Raw genomic sequence first — 12,826 nt, forward strand, 5'->3', positions numbered from 1 at the left:
ATGGTTATGGTACTTCACTCTGACTTTCGAGAGTCAGGAGTGATTTAAGGAGTTATTTAAAGGACTGCCTGCCTGTTGCCCTTTTCCTAATTTAGCATCCTGATACTACATGAGAAGGTTAGAGTTCCACTGGGATATGAGAGGAAAACAGGGTTATATGCATGGATCTTTAATTAAAACAGACCTCCCAGCCTTCAGGAAAAAAAAAAAAAATCAAAATCTGGCAAACCATCAAGTGGCATTAGCAGTATCAGCATCACACTAGGTGCCCTGCAGAAGAGGAAACTGTGAAAGAGCACTCAGAAATAATGACTGAGTTTCCATGATGCTGTCAAGACTTTCACATCCCTGGCTGCCAGGTGTGGATTACTTGAGCTAGAAAAGTAAAAGCCTTATAAAACACAAATGAAGCAGAAAAATCGAAATCTCAGCAGGTGAGGATGTACCATAAAAATGAATCAGACCTTTCCAACTTCAGCTGGGGAAGGAAGAGAAGGAGTAAGAAAATATGAGACCCAGCATTTCCATATTTCCTTTGTCTCTAGAGTCCTTTTTTTCCCCCCCGACAATGTCAAGTCTGACGTTTAAAGTTATCCCAAACCTGCTTTATCCCCTCTCACCTCTATGTTTCTCTTGGCGTTGTTATCACAATTACAAGAGCAGGTGACAGTTCTGGAGACACAGAATCCTACCTACCCTGTGGTGAAATTCAATCGAATAGCATCGTTTCTTTGAAAAACAAACAAGACTGCCAGCTCTGCAACTGGGAAGTAAATTAAATGCTAGTTTGTGTTCACAGAGCTTCAGAATCGTCTTTGCCTTTCATGTTCTACTACCTAACTTCCTATTAAAATTACTGCTAATGTAATTAGGGAAGTGACAGTGACCATTCTTGTGAAAGAGAGCCATTACTGCAGTGAGCTTGTTGATGACAACTATATCCTGTACAAGCACTAAGTCTAAGAAAGAGGAAGGGAGCATAGGGCTTGCTCAGGTTGCCGGCTCAGGCACAGAATAGGGTGTCCCTTCGCTCTCCAAAGGGGTGTAATTCATTGTAGGATGAGAGGGATGCCATGCACTCCTTATGGCTCCTTTGCATTGAAATGACTAGCACAGAGGATTTCAAGGTTAGATGTGAACCATGGAGTCTAACTACCTGCTGCCCTACTCCATCCACACTCAGTCCCTCACTGCAAAGCATCCTCTTTAGGAAGTGGAATGAGACTAGACAGAGAGTAGGCCAATGGACAGTCATGAACAATAACTTGCTATATGACAACAAATATATGTATTTATTTGATACCTAAAATATTTCTCCTCTAGGTAGTTGCTGTACATCCAGAAATTGAATTTATTTTATTTACTCACTTTGTCAAATCAGTGTATCTGTGTTTACAGAGGGTCAAAGTTTGTGAGGGAAAGGCAGAACCTTTTATTATGCCAATCAGTATACCTGTCAAAACTGGACTAGATCTGCTGCACGTGGTACAAAGAGTTGGTTATTCTAATTGCGTTGGGTTCACCGTGTTCTATAGTTTCTGTCGAGCACCCTCCTGAAGCTTCCAGTTCTACTGCTTCATGAGAAACGTAGCCCAAACAGCCTCCCAAGGATAATCTTTGCAGGCAAGCCCAAATAGCTTCTGCCTGCCTCTTAGTAAGTGCAAGCTTTCACTGCCAACTTCCAGGCAGTCGGGAACACATACTGTTGCCATGCTGAGCCTGAAGTAAATTACCACGCCTACCAAACTCCAGGGAGATACCTTTAGAGAGCACCTTTTCCTCTGAAGGTTGGTCACATTAGCTCAGTATTTCATTTATCTTCTAGTCTCCACAGAGCGAACAATTTTGAGGCCAGTTCTTCTGTGGACTGAACTACTAGTTGATGAAGAGGACAAAGAGCAAGGATACCTAGAGCATGTTCTTTTCTTGGCATCTCACTTCCTGCATTTAATTTTCTCTTCTGTAAAACAAATCTGGTATTCATTGAACCTTCCTGGATTCATTAAATCATAACCGTTCTAAAGTAGTGTTATTCTTACGTGTATCTGATACCAAACACTGCCAGTTCCAGAACAACTCGCTCAGGTTATCAAAGGGAGATGGTTACATTTGAATTCCTACAATGACACTATATTGAATGGCTTTTAATCAGTTCTTAGAAAACAGTCCTGGTGCTTATTAACTCCCAGGAAAGCTACTACCTTCAGTTGCCGGCTAGATAACTAGTTTTTCGTTGCCAGTAGATAGTTGACTTTAAATGCCTAGGAAATGTTGATGCTTGGTGGCTAGTGTAGGCTATAAAATATTTAGCTTTAACACACAATTGTGTTACTGCAACTCCTAATAGGATTTGGTGTCAGGCAGACATCTGCCTTGGCCTCTGGCCCAAAGATGTAGAAAGAAGCTATTAAGCTGAATGATGTATTGTAAATAAATAAGTCGGAAATACAGTTACAGTAACTATACTGCTGACCAGCGAACATGGTAATTTCCTAAAAGAAAAGTCTATCAATAGCCTAATAATTTTTCTATCTCCTTAATACATTTATTGTATTTCATCTAAATAAAGTTAATTCGTGTAGGGAATTGTAAGCCAGACTTGAGAGATCTTTCTAGGGCTCACCACAGTGGAGTTGGTTTTCACGAGGCTTTCTGTCAGTAGCAAAGTGATCCCCGGAGCAGACCATTAGCCTGGAAGCTTTGTCTCTGTCACAGGAGTCAGTTTATGATATGAGGTAAATGGTGTATTTGTTTATGCCTCAGATTTTCGGACTGAAAAATGGGAATGGTAACAGTTAGCAATTTCCTGTTTAACTCAATGATATCCTTAAATAAAAGACAGTGTAATGTGATGTTTTATTATAGTATGGGCAGGATCATAGCAGTTTGTAGCTTCTCTCAGGGTAAGGAATGAGTGCATTGGGAAAATAAGCAGTGGGATTAAAGATTATTTCTGCCAAGTTTCCCACAAAATCTACCAGCTGTGAGATTGTTCATACTGAAGAAAGTCCCCTGAGAGAAATGGTAAAAATCCTGCAGTATCTTCATCAGGTGTAAGTCAATGTGGCGCAGGAAGTAAAGCAAGTTTACTCCAGCACACAATCTGGTTTCTTTTCTGGTGTGATAATTAAAGCTCTTGTGTAGGAAGCACCTTTTTTTTTTTTCCTGCTCTTGCAAAAGTCCTGACTTTTCAACTTACTGGATGTTTTCCATGTCTTGTTTCTATTAATTGGAAAGTACTTTTGTACATCCTTCTCCTTTTCCTAAGTGAAGTGGATTGGACTCGGTTAGGGAGTACCTGCTGCTTCAGACAAGACATTTTTGTATTGTCCTCCAAAATGGGACAGGGTGGATCTGCAGGCAGTGCATCTCCTTATGTCATTTGCTCCTTCTGTCAAAGGAGATCTGCATGTTTACAATGTTTATTCAGGAAATGACTTGTTTTTTCAGTTGCTAATTAGATTTTAAAGCTGGCAGGACAATTGCTTCCATATGCAAGCTCCTGCAATCTCCATTTGAAGCCACACCATCCACACCATGGTAATTTTTGCTAGTCTGTCCCTCATGTGAGTTGTTTGCTTTCAGGAAGTTTGCTCCCACTGCCGTTTGTCATTGGAAGGTGGCAAGGAAGCAACGTTTTTAATGTTCCCTTTGGCTGCTATAGCAAAACCATATGATAGCATCATGCATCATTCATTGGCCGACCCTCCAACTAATAATCTTTGCCCTTACCAGCTGGTGTCAATCAGATCACTTCAGAGATTTGGAACCCAAGAGAAAACTGTGGGAGTCAGACTGAAAACAGAGAGCATATATCTTCTTCTAAAACTGAATTGTCTGTGGTCTCACAGTGAACTTTAACAGTTAAAAAAAAAAAAAAAACATTGTCAGGATTCTGTAGAGCAGTTCCCATGGCATTATTCATAAATTACCATATGCAATTGTGTATATATTGGAAAGTGTCATTATAATTACACATAGGAACTCACAGAATAAGTTTTAGAATGGAAACTAGAACTTAGCCGTAACTACAGTGACCTGTTTTTAGTTATTGAATGACAGTTTGTCACCCACATAGCAATGTTGACTATGGACATACTTAAAGGACAAAGCTTTTTTTAGGTATTCATTTTGTGCCAGTAACTTAAGGGCTTCCTGGAGCTTAAGAGTTTAATCTCCTCTATCATCTAGCCCAATAAAATAATATTTTGGCCAAGTCCTTGCTTCTGTGAGAGATGTGCGATTTGTTCATTGGCTTCATCCTACTTTTTAAGGTTCCCCCACCTCTACTCCCTAATTCCTTGTACTAGTCACCTATCACTGCCTATTTAATTTGAAAGTTGGATATTAGAGCAGTATATGTGCCTTTGTGTGTGTATCTGTACGTTCCAGAAAGCACGAAATTCAGGTCAGCTCTCCAACTGGTGCCATCTGTAACCGCTGAAAGTATATTCAGTCCTGTGATGAAGTTAGAGGTTTTTGTCAGAAGTCTTAAGCGAGTAATAGTTTGCTGATGCCTGCAACGTTCAAAGTAAAAAGAAGGTCCAGTTTGTGATCACTCCTAGGAATAGAAATAGGACCGTGCTAAGAACGGCATAGACAACTCTTAGACTGCTTGCTCACAAGCCTAGTTTCAAGCCTTGTTTGTTCTTATTAGCTCTGAAGTTAGTGAGAAACTAGTATGTATGTTCACTTAGTGTCTGCTATGCAGAAATACTTTTTCAGCTGTGTTGTAGCAGCTTTGGGACAATGATATGCTCCATGAATCTTCATTGCTTCTCAGAGTTTTCTCACTAGTGAAGAGCTTTTGGGAGTGTGCAGAGACCTTAATTGCCCTGAGTCACACCAGAGAAGTCTCTGTTCTTGACTGCTAAAAAATGGTAAGTGGCACCAGCCACTGGGGGGAAGAGGCTCTTTCCGTCTTCACTTCGTGTTTCTATCAGTAAGGTTATTCCAGGGCAAAGTGTGTAAGCGTAAAATTAGAGCATGTTAAAAATGTTACTTTCAGCTATAATAGAAAAAAAAAAAATAGCACCAAAGAAAGCAATTAAGTAGGATGAAGGGATTTTAAGGGCCCACTCTATTTTCAATAGTACAGGGCCGTCAAGACACAATTAAAAGCTATTGAGGTGCTTCAGTGGAGAAGGTACAATGGGTTTTATTCAACTATCCTTTTATTCCTCTTGAGTTGCATGTCCATAATAGGGTATAATGCATTTAGGGCACACTTGCAAAGAATATTTGGGGAAGTCAAGACTGAGGAGACAGTGTCTAACATATGAAATGTAATATGTGTATCTATTGTTGCATTTTGCGATGTAAAACAATAGATCTATAGGAGAACAACTAAATCTATATGATATTTTTTTGTCACACAGTAGTGTCTATCGCAGTGGGTGGGATCCACCTGACTAAATATAGTCTTTCTGTAGTGCTGCCTGTGATGGCGTTATCTACATCTGAACTAATCAGGGAAGGAGAAGTGACACCAGTGGGGTGAGATTCCTCAGGTGGATTCACCCTAAGGTTCAGAAAAGTTTAGGTGCCTAAACATAGGCATGCTTCATTTCTGTGGTCTCTCTGAGCTTCTAGATCTCATTATACCTAGTCGGGATAGTGAACGACAGCCATTCAGTTTACCCTGTGGTAGACATCTAATTAGGGTGCTGAATCTTGCCAACTAGTCCTAAAGGTGGCAACTGAGTACGTCAGCTGAGCCACACTATAAATGCAAAATATTATTTCAGGTAACAGAGATTGCCCTTCAGCTGATGTGGTGAATTATTACACTTTGGAATAGCCGCCATATTTGATGCAACATTATTCTTCAGATGTTGCTTGTTTTTTAAATTATTTTAGGTAAATACCATTTGTTATTTTACATAAATATACTAGGAAAGTTGTAAGGATATTGTGCACCTCTTCAAGGACTCTATTTGGTCCTTTAAAGCAATGGCTTGAAAAAAATTGGCCTTTTCATTATACCATAGGTGTTGTCATGACACTGAGAGTCTGTCCTGCATTAAAGCACTGACATATGTATTTCCATGGACTTCAAAGGTCATGCATATGTAATCAGTGATGCTACAGCTCACAGACTCTGACCGAGAACGATAGCGTGAGGGTGGGATTTCATGAGATGTCTAAGTATTGCACAATTACTGAATAACATGGCCCTGCTCCCTCTGCTCCCAGTTTTCAGCCAGCAGAAAATGATTCACTTTTTTTTCTCTGCTGCATTAAATTTTTGCCATCTTTATAAGCTTAACCAACTCATTGAAGGGTCTGACAAGTGCCAGAGCCAGCACAAGGAGAAGAAGCATAGGCTTGTACGGAGGATAGAAGCAATAGAGGAGAGACTGATCCTTTCAGCAAAATGAGCTGTTAAATGTTTGCCTGTCTCATTATTTTCTTTCACAGTGTTCACGTTCTATATGTGACTTATATGTCTGAGTATGTATATGTGCATCAGTAAATAACATTTTTTTTCTAGGTATTTCTGCGTATATTTCTGGAAAACAAGGCAAAATGCTTAAAGAAAAAACATAAAGAAAGATTATTTTCTTTTAGTGAAATAAAAACATCCTGAACAAATTTCTGAGTCTCTTGTATATACAGGCTAAGGTTAACTTTTCATTTACAGGAGGGTAGATTCCTGTGTATACCTGCTATTAAGTGAGAGTTACTATACCTGAAAATCAGTAAAAATGCTCAAGGCCTGAGTTGCTGTTTCATTATTCTAGGAAGTGTGGCTGCTATTTGATCAGAATAATGATGGCAAATCAAGCCCAAAGTGTTGACTACATGCTGTGATTGTATTTCCATACACCGTAAAGGGACGATCTGCTTAACATGAGAACTTAAGTGTTAGAAAACTGACGGCACTTCCTTGTACCTCACCTTCTGCATAGAGCTGTCTGATTGTGACAAGTCTTATGTGAAGACTTAAAACATAAATGCGTGGAACTGCTTTTATTATATAAAACTGCTGTTGCCCTTCTTGAATAATTAAATTATACCACGTCCTTTAAAATGGCCTTCAGATACCTCTGTCACTCAGAGAACACCTATTCAGAAATATGCTTCCTTTCATTCATGTTTTGAAACTAATCCACACATTTCTCTTGCAGCAGATTTTGTTCATTTACACCAATAGGAAGTTTATTAATATCTTTGTTACTACAAAGGCTCATGAAGAAAGTCTGTGAAAGTGCAGTCCTTATTCACATGGCCAAGATTTCCATCCCTCTCAAGGAGAGATGTACTACTTGTGTCCCTCCTGTAAAACTAAATTGAATTTTAATCTGATAAGCATTTCATGCCAAGAAAATGTGAAATAGTGGTCTGGAACGAATCACAGTATTCCATCATCTTTCCAAGCCCCTCACATCTCCTCAGCCTTCACTTGCAGTTTAGTCAAGAAAATGCAGTGATTTTGCATTCTCTTTTTGAAAAATAATGTTTACTGAATCATGTGCTTTTTTTATGAAAGATAAGTTTTAGCCTCCGTATTCTGAGCTGCCCTCAAAACAAGATGAAAATGTTAGATATCATTTCGCTTGCCTGTTAGCTTTCCTTAAAAGATGAATAGCCAGTGTTTTTGCCAAAGTCAGGAAATTTAAGATGATAACTAGAAACAGAATAAAGCGTGGAATAGTCCCATCCCTGTTCCACCAAGATATAATGTTATCCCCAGTGCTTTTGGCTGTTAATATAGTCGTGCAGGACAAACTAGAAAGCATGCACTTAGAAATAGCTCCTCAACAACAGGCAGTTAGCATGAACCAAAGACCTATATTCAGTGAACTTCACAGAGGAAAAGTTCTGTCTTAGATCAAGTCTATTCGGTGCAAATAAATGCCCCAAGTTCGCTTACCCATGTCTACAAAATAGGACCAAAGGTACATGTTCTGCATGAGAACTGCTTGCATTCCTTCTCTCTAATAAATTCAAAAAGGAAAATGGTCAGAAAAATAAGCAGGGAGAAAAGTCGTTTAGCGAGTTTTCAGGTACTGAGTGAAGACAATGCCTGACGGGTGCTGAGAAGCTGCTGTTTTAGTCCTAGGATTTGCAGTGCCTTTACATTGATGTGCTGGGCTTGAACTTCCATTGGTGTAAATGGGAGAGCTCCATTTAGTGGAGATCAGACTGATGCTTTCAGCCCCAAGTGCAGTAATTGTTTTGAGGTTTCAGCTCTCCCGCCATCCAGAGACCTCCCAAACTCAGAGGTGTTTTCTGGCCTGAAGAAGTATCTGAATTCTCTTTTTTCTTCTAGAATCAGTGGATAATTGTCCCAGTAATTGCTATGGGAATGGAGACTGCGTATCTGGGACTTGCCATTGCTTCCTTGGCTTTCTGGGCCCGGACTGTGGCAGAGGTAGGAATTTATATACTTGATGAACCCTTCCCCCTCCTTTTTGGTTATACTCACGCTTGGGGCTTTTGCAAAGTACACCTTACCCAGACTGAGGATGCTCCAGCAGAATGAAAATGGATTGGATCTGTGACTTTTGTCTCTTACTTGCCATGATCGCTGTGACCTTAGCAACACAAAGCCCTGGCAGCATGTGGACAGGCAGAATGGCCCACCGGGAGCTTTCTGTCTGGGACTGACTTTATCAAATGTGACTTTAAAATGTTGTGCTATTGCTTGTTTTGCAGACCACTCCGTCAGCGTGTGGTGGGATCTCGTAATGCTGGTTTATTTTAAAACACTAATGGTAGAACCCTTTAAGTACCTTTTTGTTGCTGCAAGCTTTGCAAGTTTGCCTCAGCTATGCGTGATCATTAACAGCCTCACTGTGGGGAGTGAGCCAGGTTAGAATAAGACTAGGAATGGAGTAATGGCAGGAAAAACTGGATACTCTGGCCAAAAGTGAAAACATTGGGATGACTCGGGAAGGAGGCTGACCCCAACAATCAATATATGTTTCTGCTTAAATGAAATGTATTTTTAATAAAGCATTTTGGAAGATGTTTCGCTTGGCCTGAAATTTGTAGGTTATTTAAACATTTGAAAAGCAAATTGGAGTACATCTAGCAAGAGCATGTTTCAGATTGAGAAATCAAAACTTTGCATATGGCAAATGCCCGAATGCAGTGCTCCAGCCTTTTCAGGGTCTTTTTTGGCACAAACGGTTCAACAAACTAAATGCAGATTCATAAATTTGGAAGCAGGGGTTAGTGTAAAACATTAGTGCCCACACAAGGAGTTTTGTTAAGGCAACAGGTCAGGCCTTCACCCTGGTCCATTGCTTCTTTGTCTGAAAAGCAGGCTGGGCTTCTTCCCAAAAGAAAGAGCTAAACTCTATCCAACCCCATTTCCTCTCCCCCCTCCAACTCAGCAGTGGCCTGCATGTGTGAGGCTTTGGGTCACATCACTGTAGCCTGGCCAAGAGATAAGGACAGCTGCACACCCCCGCACACAGGGAGTTCTCCACTGCAGCAGTGTGGTCCAGGCTAAAACCCTGAGGTGTTTCAGAGTTCACAGCCCAGTAAGATGAATGTGGCAGTCTGCATCTCTAGGAGCCCTTATGTCAGACTTCTTGCTGACTCAGGTTACACTTGGTTTGCATTTCCTTACAGTTGGTTTGCATTTCCAAGCTCCTTTTCAGAGCTGTAGATCTGGAGACAAAAGGAATTTTTCCACCTTCCACAGCATATTCCTACTCACACCCCCTAACTTCAGTTAGGGGCGTTAGGGGCTGAAGTTTGGGAGGCATGGTCACCCAAAGCTCCCTACAGAGCCAGTGGAGGAGAAGCTCCTTCCTCCTGAGTCAGAATACTTAATCGTTTGTTCTGAATCCACTTTCAAAGGAGCTTACTTCCCCTCATGGGTTATATATGGAGCCTGCTCATGCACTTAAGTTGAGCCACATGAGTATCTCCCATTTCACTAGATTGCTTACTCTGGCTGATTTGAACACTTCTTATTTTGGTTCCAAATCATTTGAGTCCAGATCACGGTCTGCCTTTAGGAGAGCAGGTTTATACCTGGGGTGTCAGAATGCTATTTGTGTATGCATTTCCATCCAGTGGGCTTGTTAAATAGATCGTCTTGCCATGAACATGAGATATGAGGGCCCCAGCATTGACTTTCTATTCCTTTTCAGTGGAATCTAAGATGGTGCTTTTGACCTGCAAACCCCTCAGGGGACAGGAACTGCAATGTGTGCAAGACTGCTGTAGTATCTGTCTGCAGCAATGTATTGGTTCCTGTACTGAGAAGTAATCCTCAGATAAGCGTGTCCCACTACAGGATTTTTACATCTGAGATATCTTAAGTATTCCTGTGTTTCAGTTCTGCTTTGTAATTCACCATCCAAATGGATGCTGCAAAGCCTGTATTTTTTGCTTGTCCTTTTGAGGAGGGCTGTAATAATTGGAAGAAGGGATGAGGAGCTCTTGTTATGAAAATAAAAGTTAATTGCTAGCCAATTATTTTAAACCATACAGATGAGAACAAATCACTAGATGTATTCTAGGGCCTTCTAAAAACCTCCTTGAACATGGGAAAAGGTGTTTTTAAAGTTCTATATAAACCAAAACAAACAAACAAATAAATGAACAATCTCATTCTCTGATGCTAAACTTTTCCAAGAAGAGCAAGTGGGCATTTGGGCTACCACAACCACCCTAGAGAATTTCTGTAATTTAGGCCTCTTAAATATTTTTTCTTGGGGTGGAATCTGAATGATCAAACATTAATTATATAACATTGTCCAAGGAAAAGAGTTGCACAGGGAGCAGTGAAAAAAATCCATAAATTTCCTTTGTCTTTATTCATTATGGTATGCTACAAAAGAGGTCTTGTTCTTGCCATTGCCTTGACATTTGCAGTAGCACTTTCCAGGTTATGCTGAAGGTGTTCTCTATGGAGATCTCTATAAAGTAGCAATTTTACTGCAGATGGCCAGCAGTTTATCTGATCTTGCACTGAGTGATCAGCTGTCTTGCCAGAAAACATGTAAGTCTTTCTTAGCAACCTCTCACTGGATAAAGGCAATTATTCTTCCTTCTTGTTGAAAAGAGCCGTAGGCTATCCTCTTCCAGCACCTTCAAAGAACAGGCTCCATTACCAAGCATTTGAAATTTGAGACGGGGGTGGAAAATTCCATCAGTCTAGCTGAAAAGTTAAATTACAGAGTGGGTTTGCTGTGAACCGTGCATACAGCACAGTGTATCTTAAACAATTTATGTCTTGTATTGTGTAAGTAGACATCTCCTTGCAAGTGATGCACTTGAAACACCATTGCAATGTGCTTTCTTTAAAGGGAACAGAAGGCTCTTTAATAATAACAGTTGTCAAATTCCTTTATCTTCTAAACTTCTTTTATTTTAGTCAGGCAAATGTAGTTCATTGCATATCAAACTGGTTTAAGGGTCAGAGCTGGCGATGTTCTGCGTTGTGCTGAGGTTGCTATAATTCAGTAACACTCAAGCAGACTTACCTATAATAATACATGAAAAGCAACATGGGATAGGCATTGCGTGATTACTAACTGAAAAGGTAGTAAGAGAAATGGAGGAATGTTTCTTTTAACCACTGTTACTACCTCCTCCTGCCTGTACTCAGAATCAGGAATGACTCAAAAGAGGTTCATTGTTTCAATCTCATTCCTAAGACAGATGAGTTAAAAAGCAGAATGGTGTATTCCATTCACATTAGTGTCCTTCATAAAAAGGTTCGATAAAGTGCCTTTGTGAGGGGCGGAGGAGAAGCCCCGCTGCTCTCACTTAAGGATAATGTGTGACAGTGAACCAGAGAAGTCTGAGTTGAATGTGGAGAGTTTCAGTGACATGAACTTGAAGAGAACAGAACTTAAGCAAGGAGATTTTAAAGGGGTAGTCAACAAGGGAAGGCTATTGCTTTTGAGGAAATAGGACAGAAATGGATAGCTCTTTTAGAAAAATCAGAACAAGGGACAAAAGAAGTCTAAGATGGCACATGGGGAGAATAGCAGTGTGGCAAAGGGAGAAGGTAGCATCGGAGATAAGCTGAAGAAAGCTGATAGGGCAGCAGTTACCAAAGTTTTGTTAATGGAGGCTTTGGTCTGCTCCCTGATGCTCTCTCCTTGCTTGTGAAGCCTGCGCAGTGTCCTTTTCTTCATACCGTCCACTCCACCTGACATTTTCCTGAGCTAGCTCAGAAAACATTTAATCCTGGGATCCACCATGCCACAGCTTGAGCTTTTTGACTTCTTCTTCTCCCCTTTATCACAAGGAATAAATCCTGCCGCTGATTGGCCGTGCGAATCAACTGATTTTGCTGGAAACAAGCACAATTACAAAGTCATTTATAAATTCACATAAAGATCGGAGGATGTATTTGGGGAACTTTTAATTACAGAAAGACTGGAAAGACTAGAGGCCAGTTTTGCATTGTGTCTGATGGTGAATGGAGTCCAGTGGAGATGATAGCCGTAAAAGGGGGCTGGAGAGTCTGGTGATGGTATGACAGACATAAACTAAATCAGGGAAATAGTCTGAACGTAGCATTCTGCATTCTCTGAGCAAAGAAACTGAAGACTGTAAAGTCGACAATTACAGCAGCAAAACGGGAGTGATGTGTGTACAGCTAAGGTCCAGAGCAGTGAAGTGTCAAAGAAAGTCTGAAGTCTGGCAGCATGTCAGGTATAGCGATAAACAACTTAAGGTCAGTGGTGCTGCTGAAAGGAGACTCCAGTATATCCAAAAGTCAGAATAAGATAAAGGTCTGAGTTTAGTCAGTAGCAGAAAATATCAGAGACACAGAGCAAAGAAGTATTGCTAAGTCAAGAGCGCTGTTTGTTTGTTTGTTTAAAACATTCATAGGAGGATACAATTA

At 40.5% G+C, this 12,826-nt stretch overlaps 1 protein-coding gene across 2 annotated transcripts in view; it reads left to right on the forward strand.

Annotated features, from left to right (window-relative positions):
* The window catches only part of TENM4 (teneurin transmembrane protein 4), a 394,575-nt gene that overhangs the window by 230,331 nt on the left and 151,418 nt on the right, over positions 1–12,826 (forward strand). For both annotated transcript variants that reach the window (XM_068930642.1, XM_068930643.1), the window contains one exon: positions 8,276–8,377. In XM_068930642.1, coding sequence (XP_068786743.1) covers positions 8,276–8,377 — 102 coding nt within the window. The remainder of the gene's footprint in view (positions 1–8,275; positions 8,378–12,826) is intronic.

The sequence above is a fragment of the Struthio camelus genome, chromosome 1 (assembly GCF_040807025.1).
Source record: "Struthio camelus isolate bStrCam1 chromosome 1, bStrCam1.hap1, whole genome shotgun sequence".
In the NCBI taxonomy this organism is placed as follows: Eukaryota; Metazoa; Chordata; class Aves; order Struthioniformes; family Struthionidae; genus Struthio; species Struthio camelus.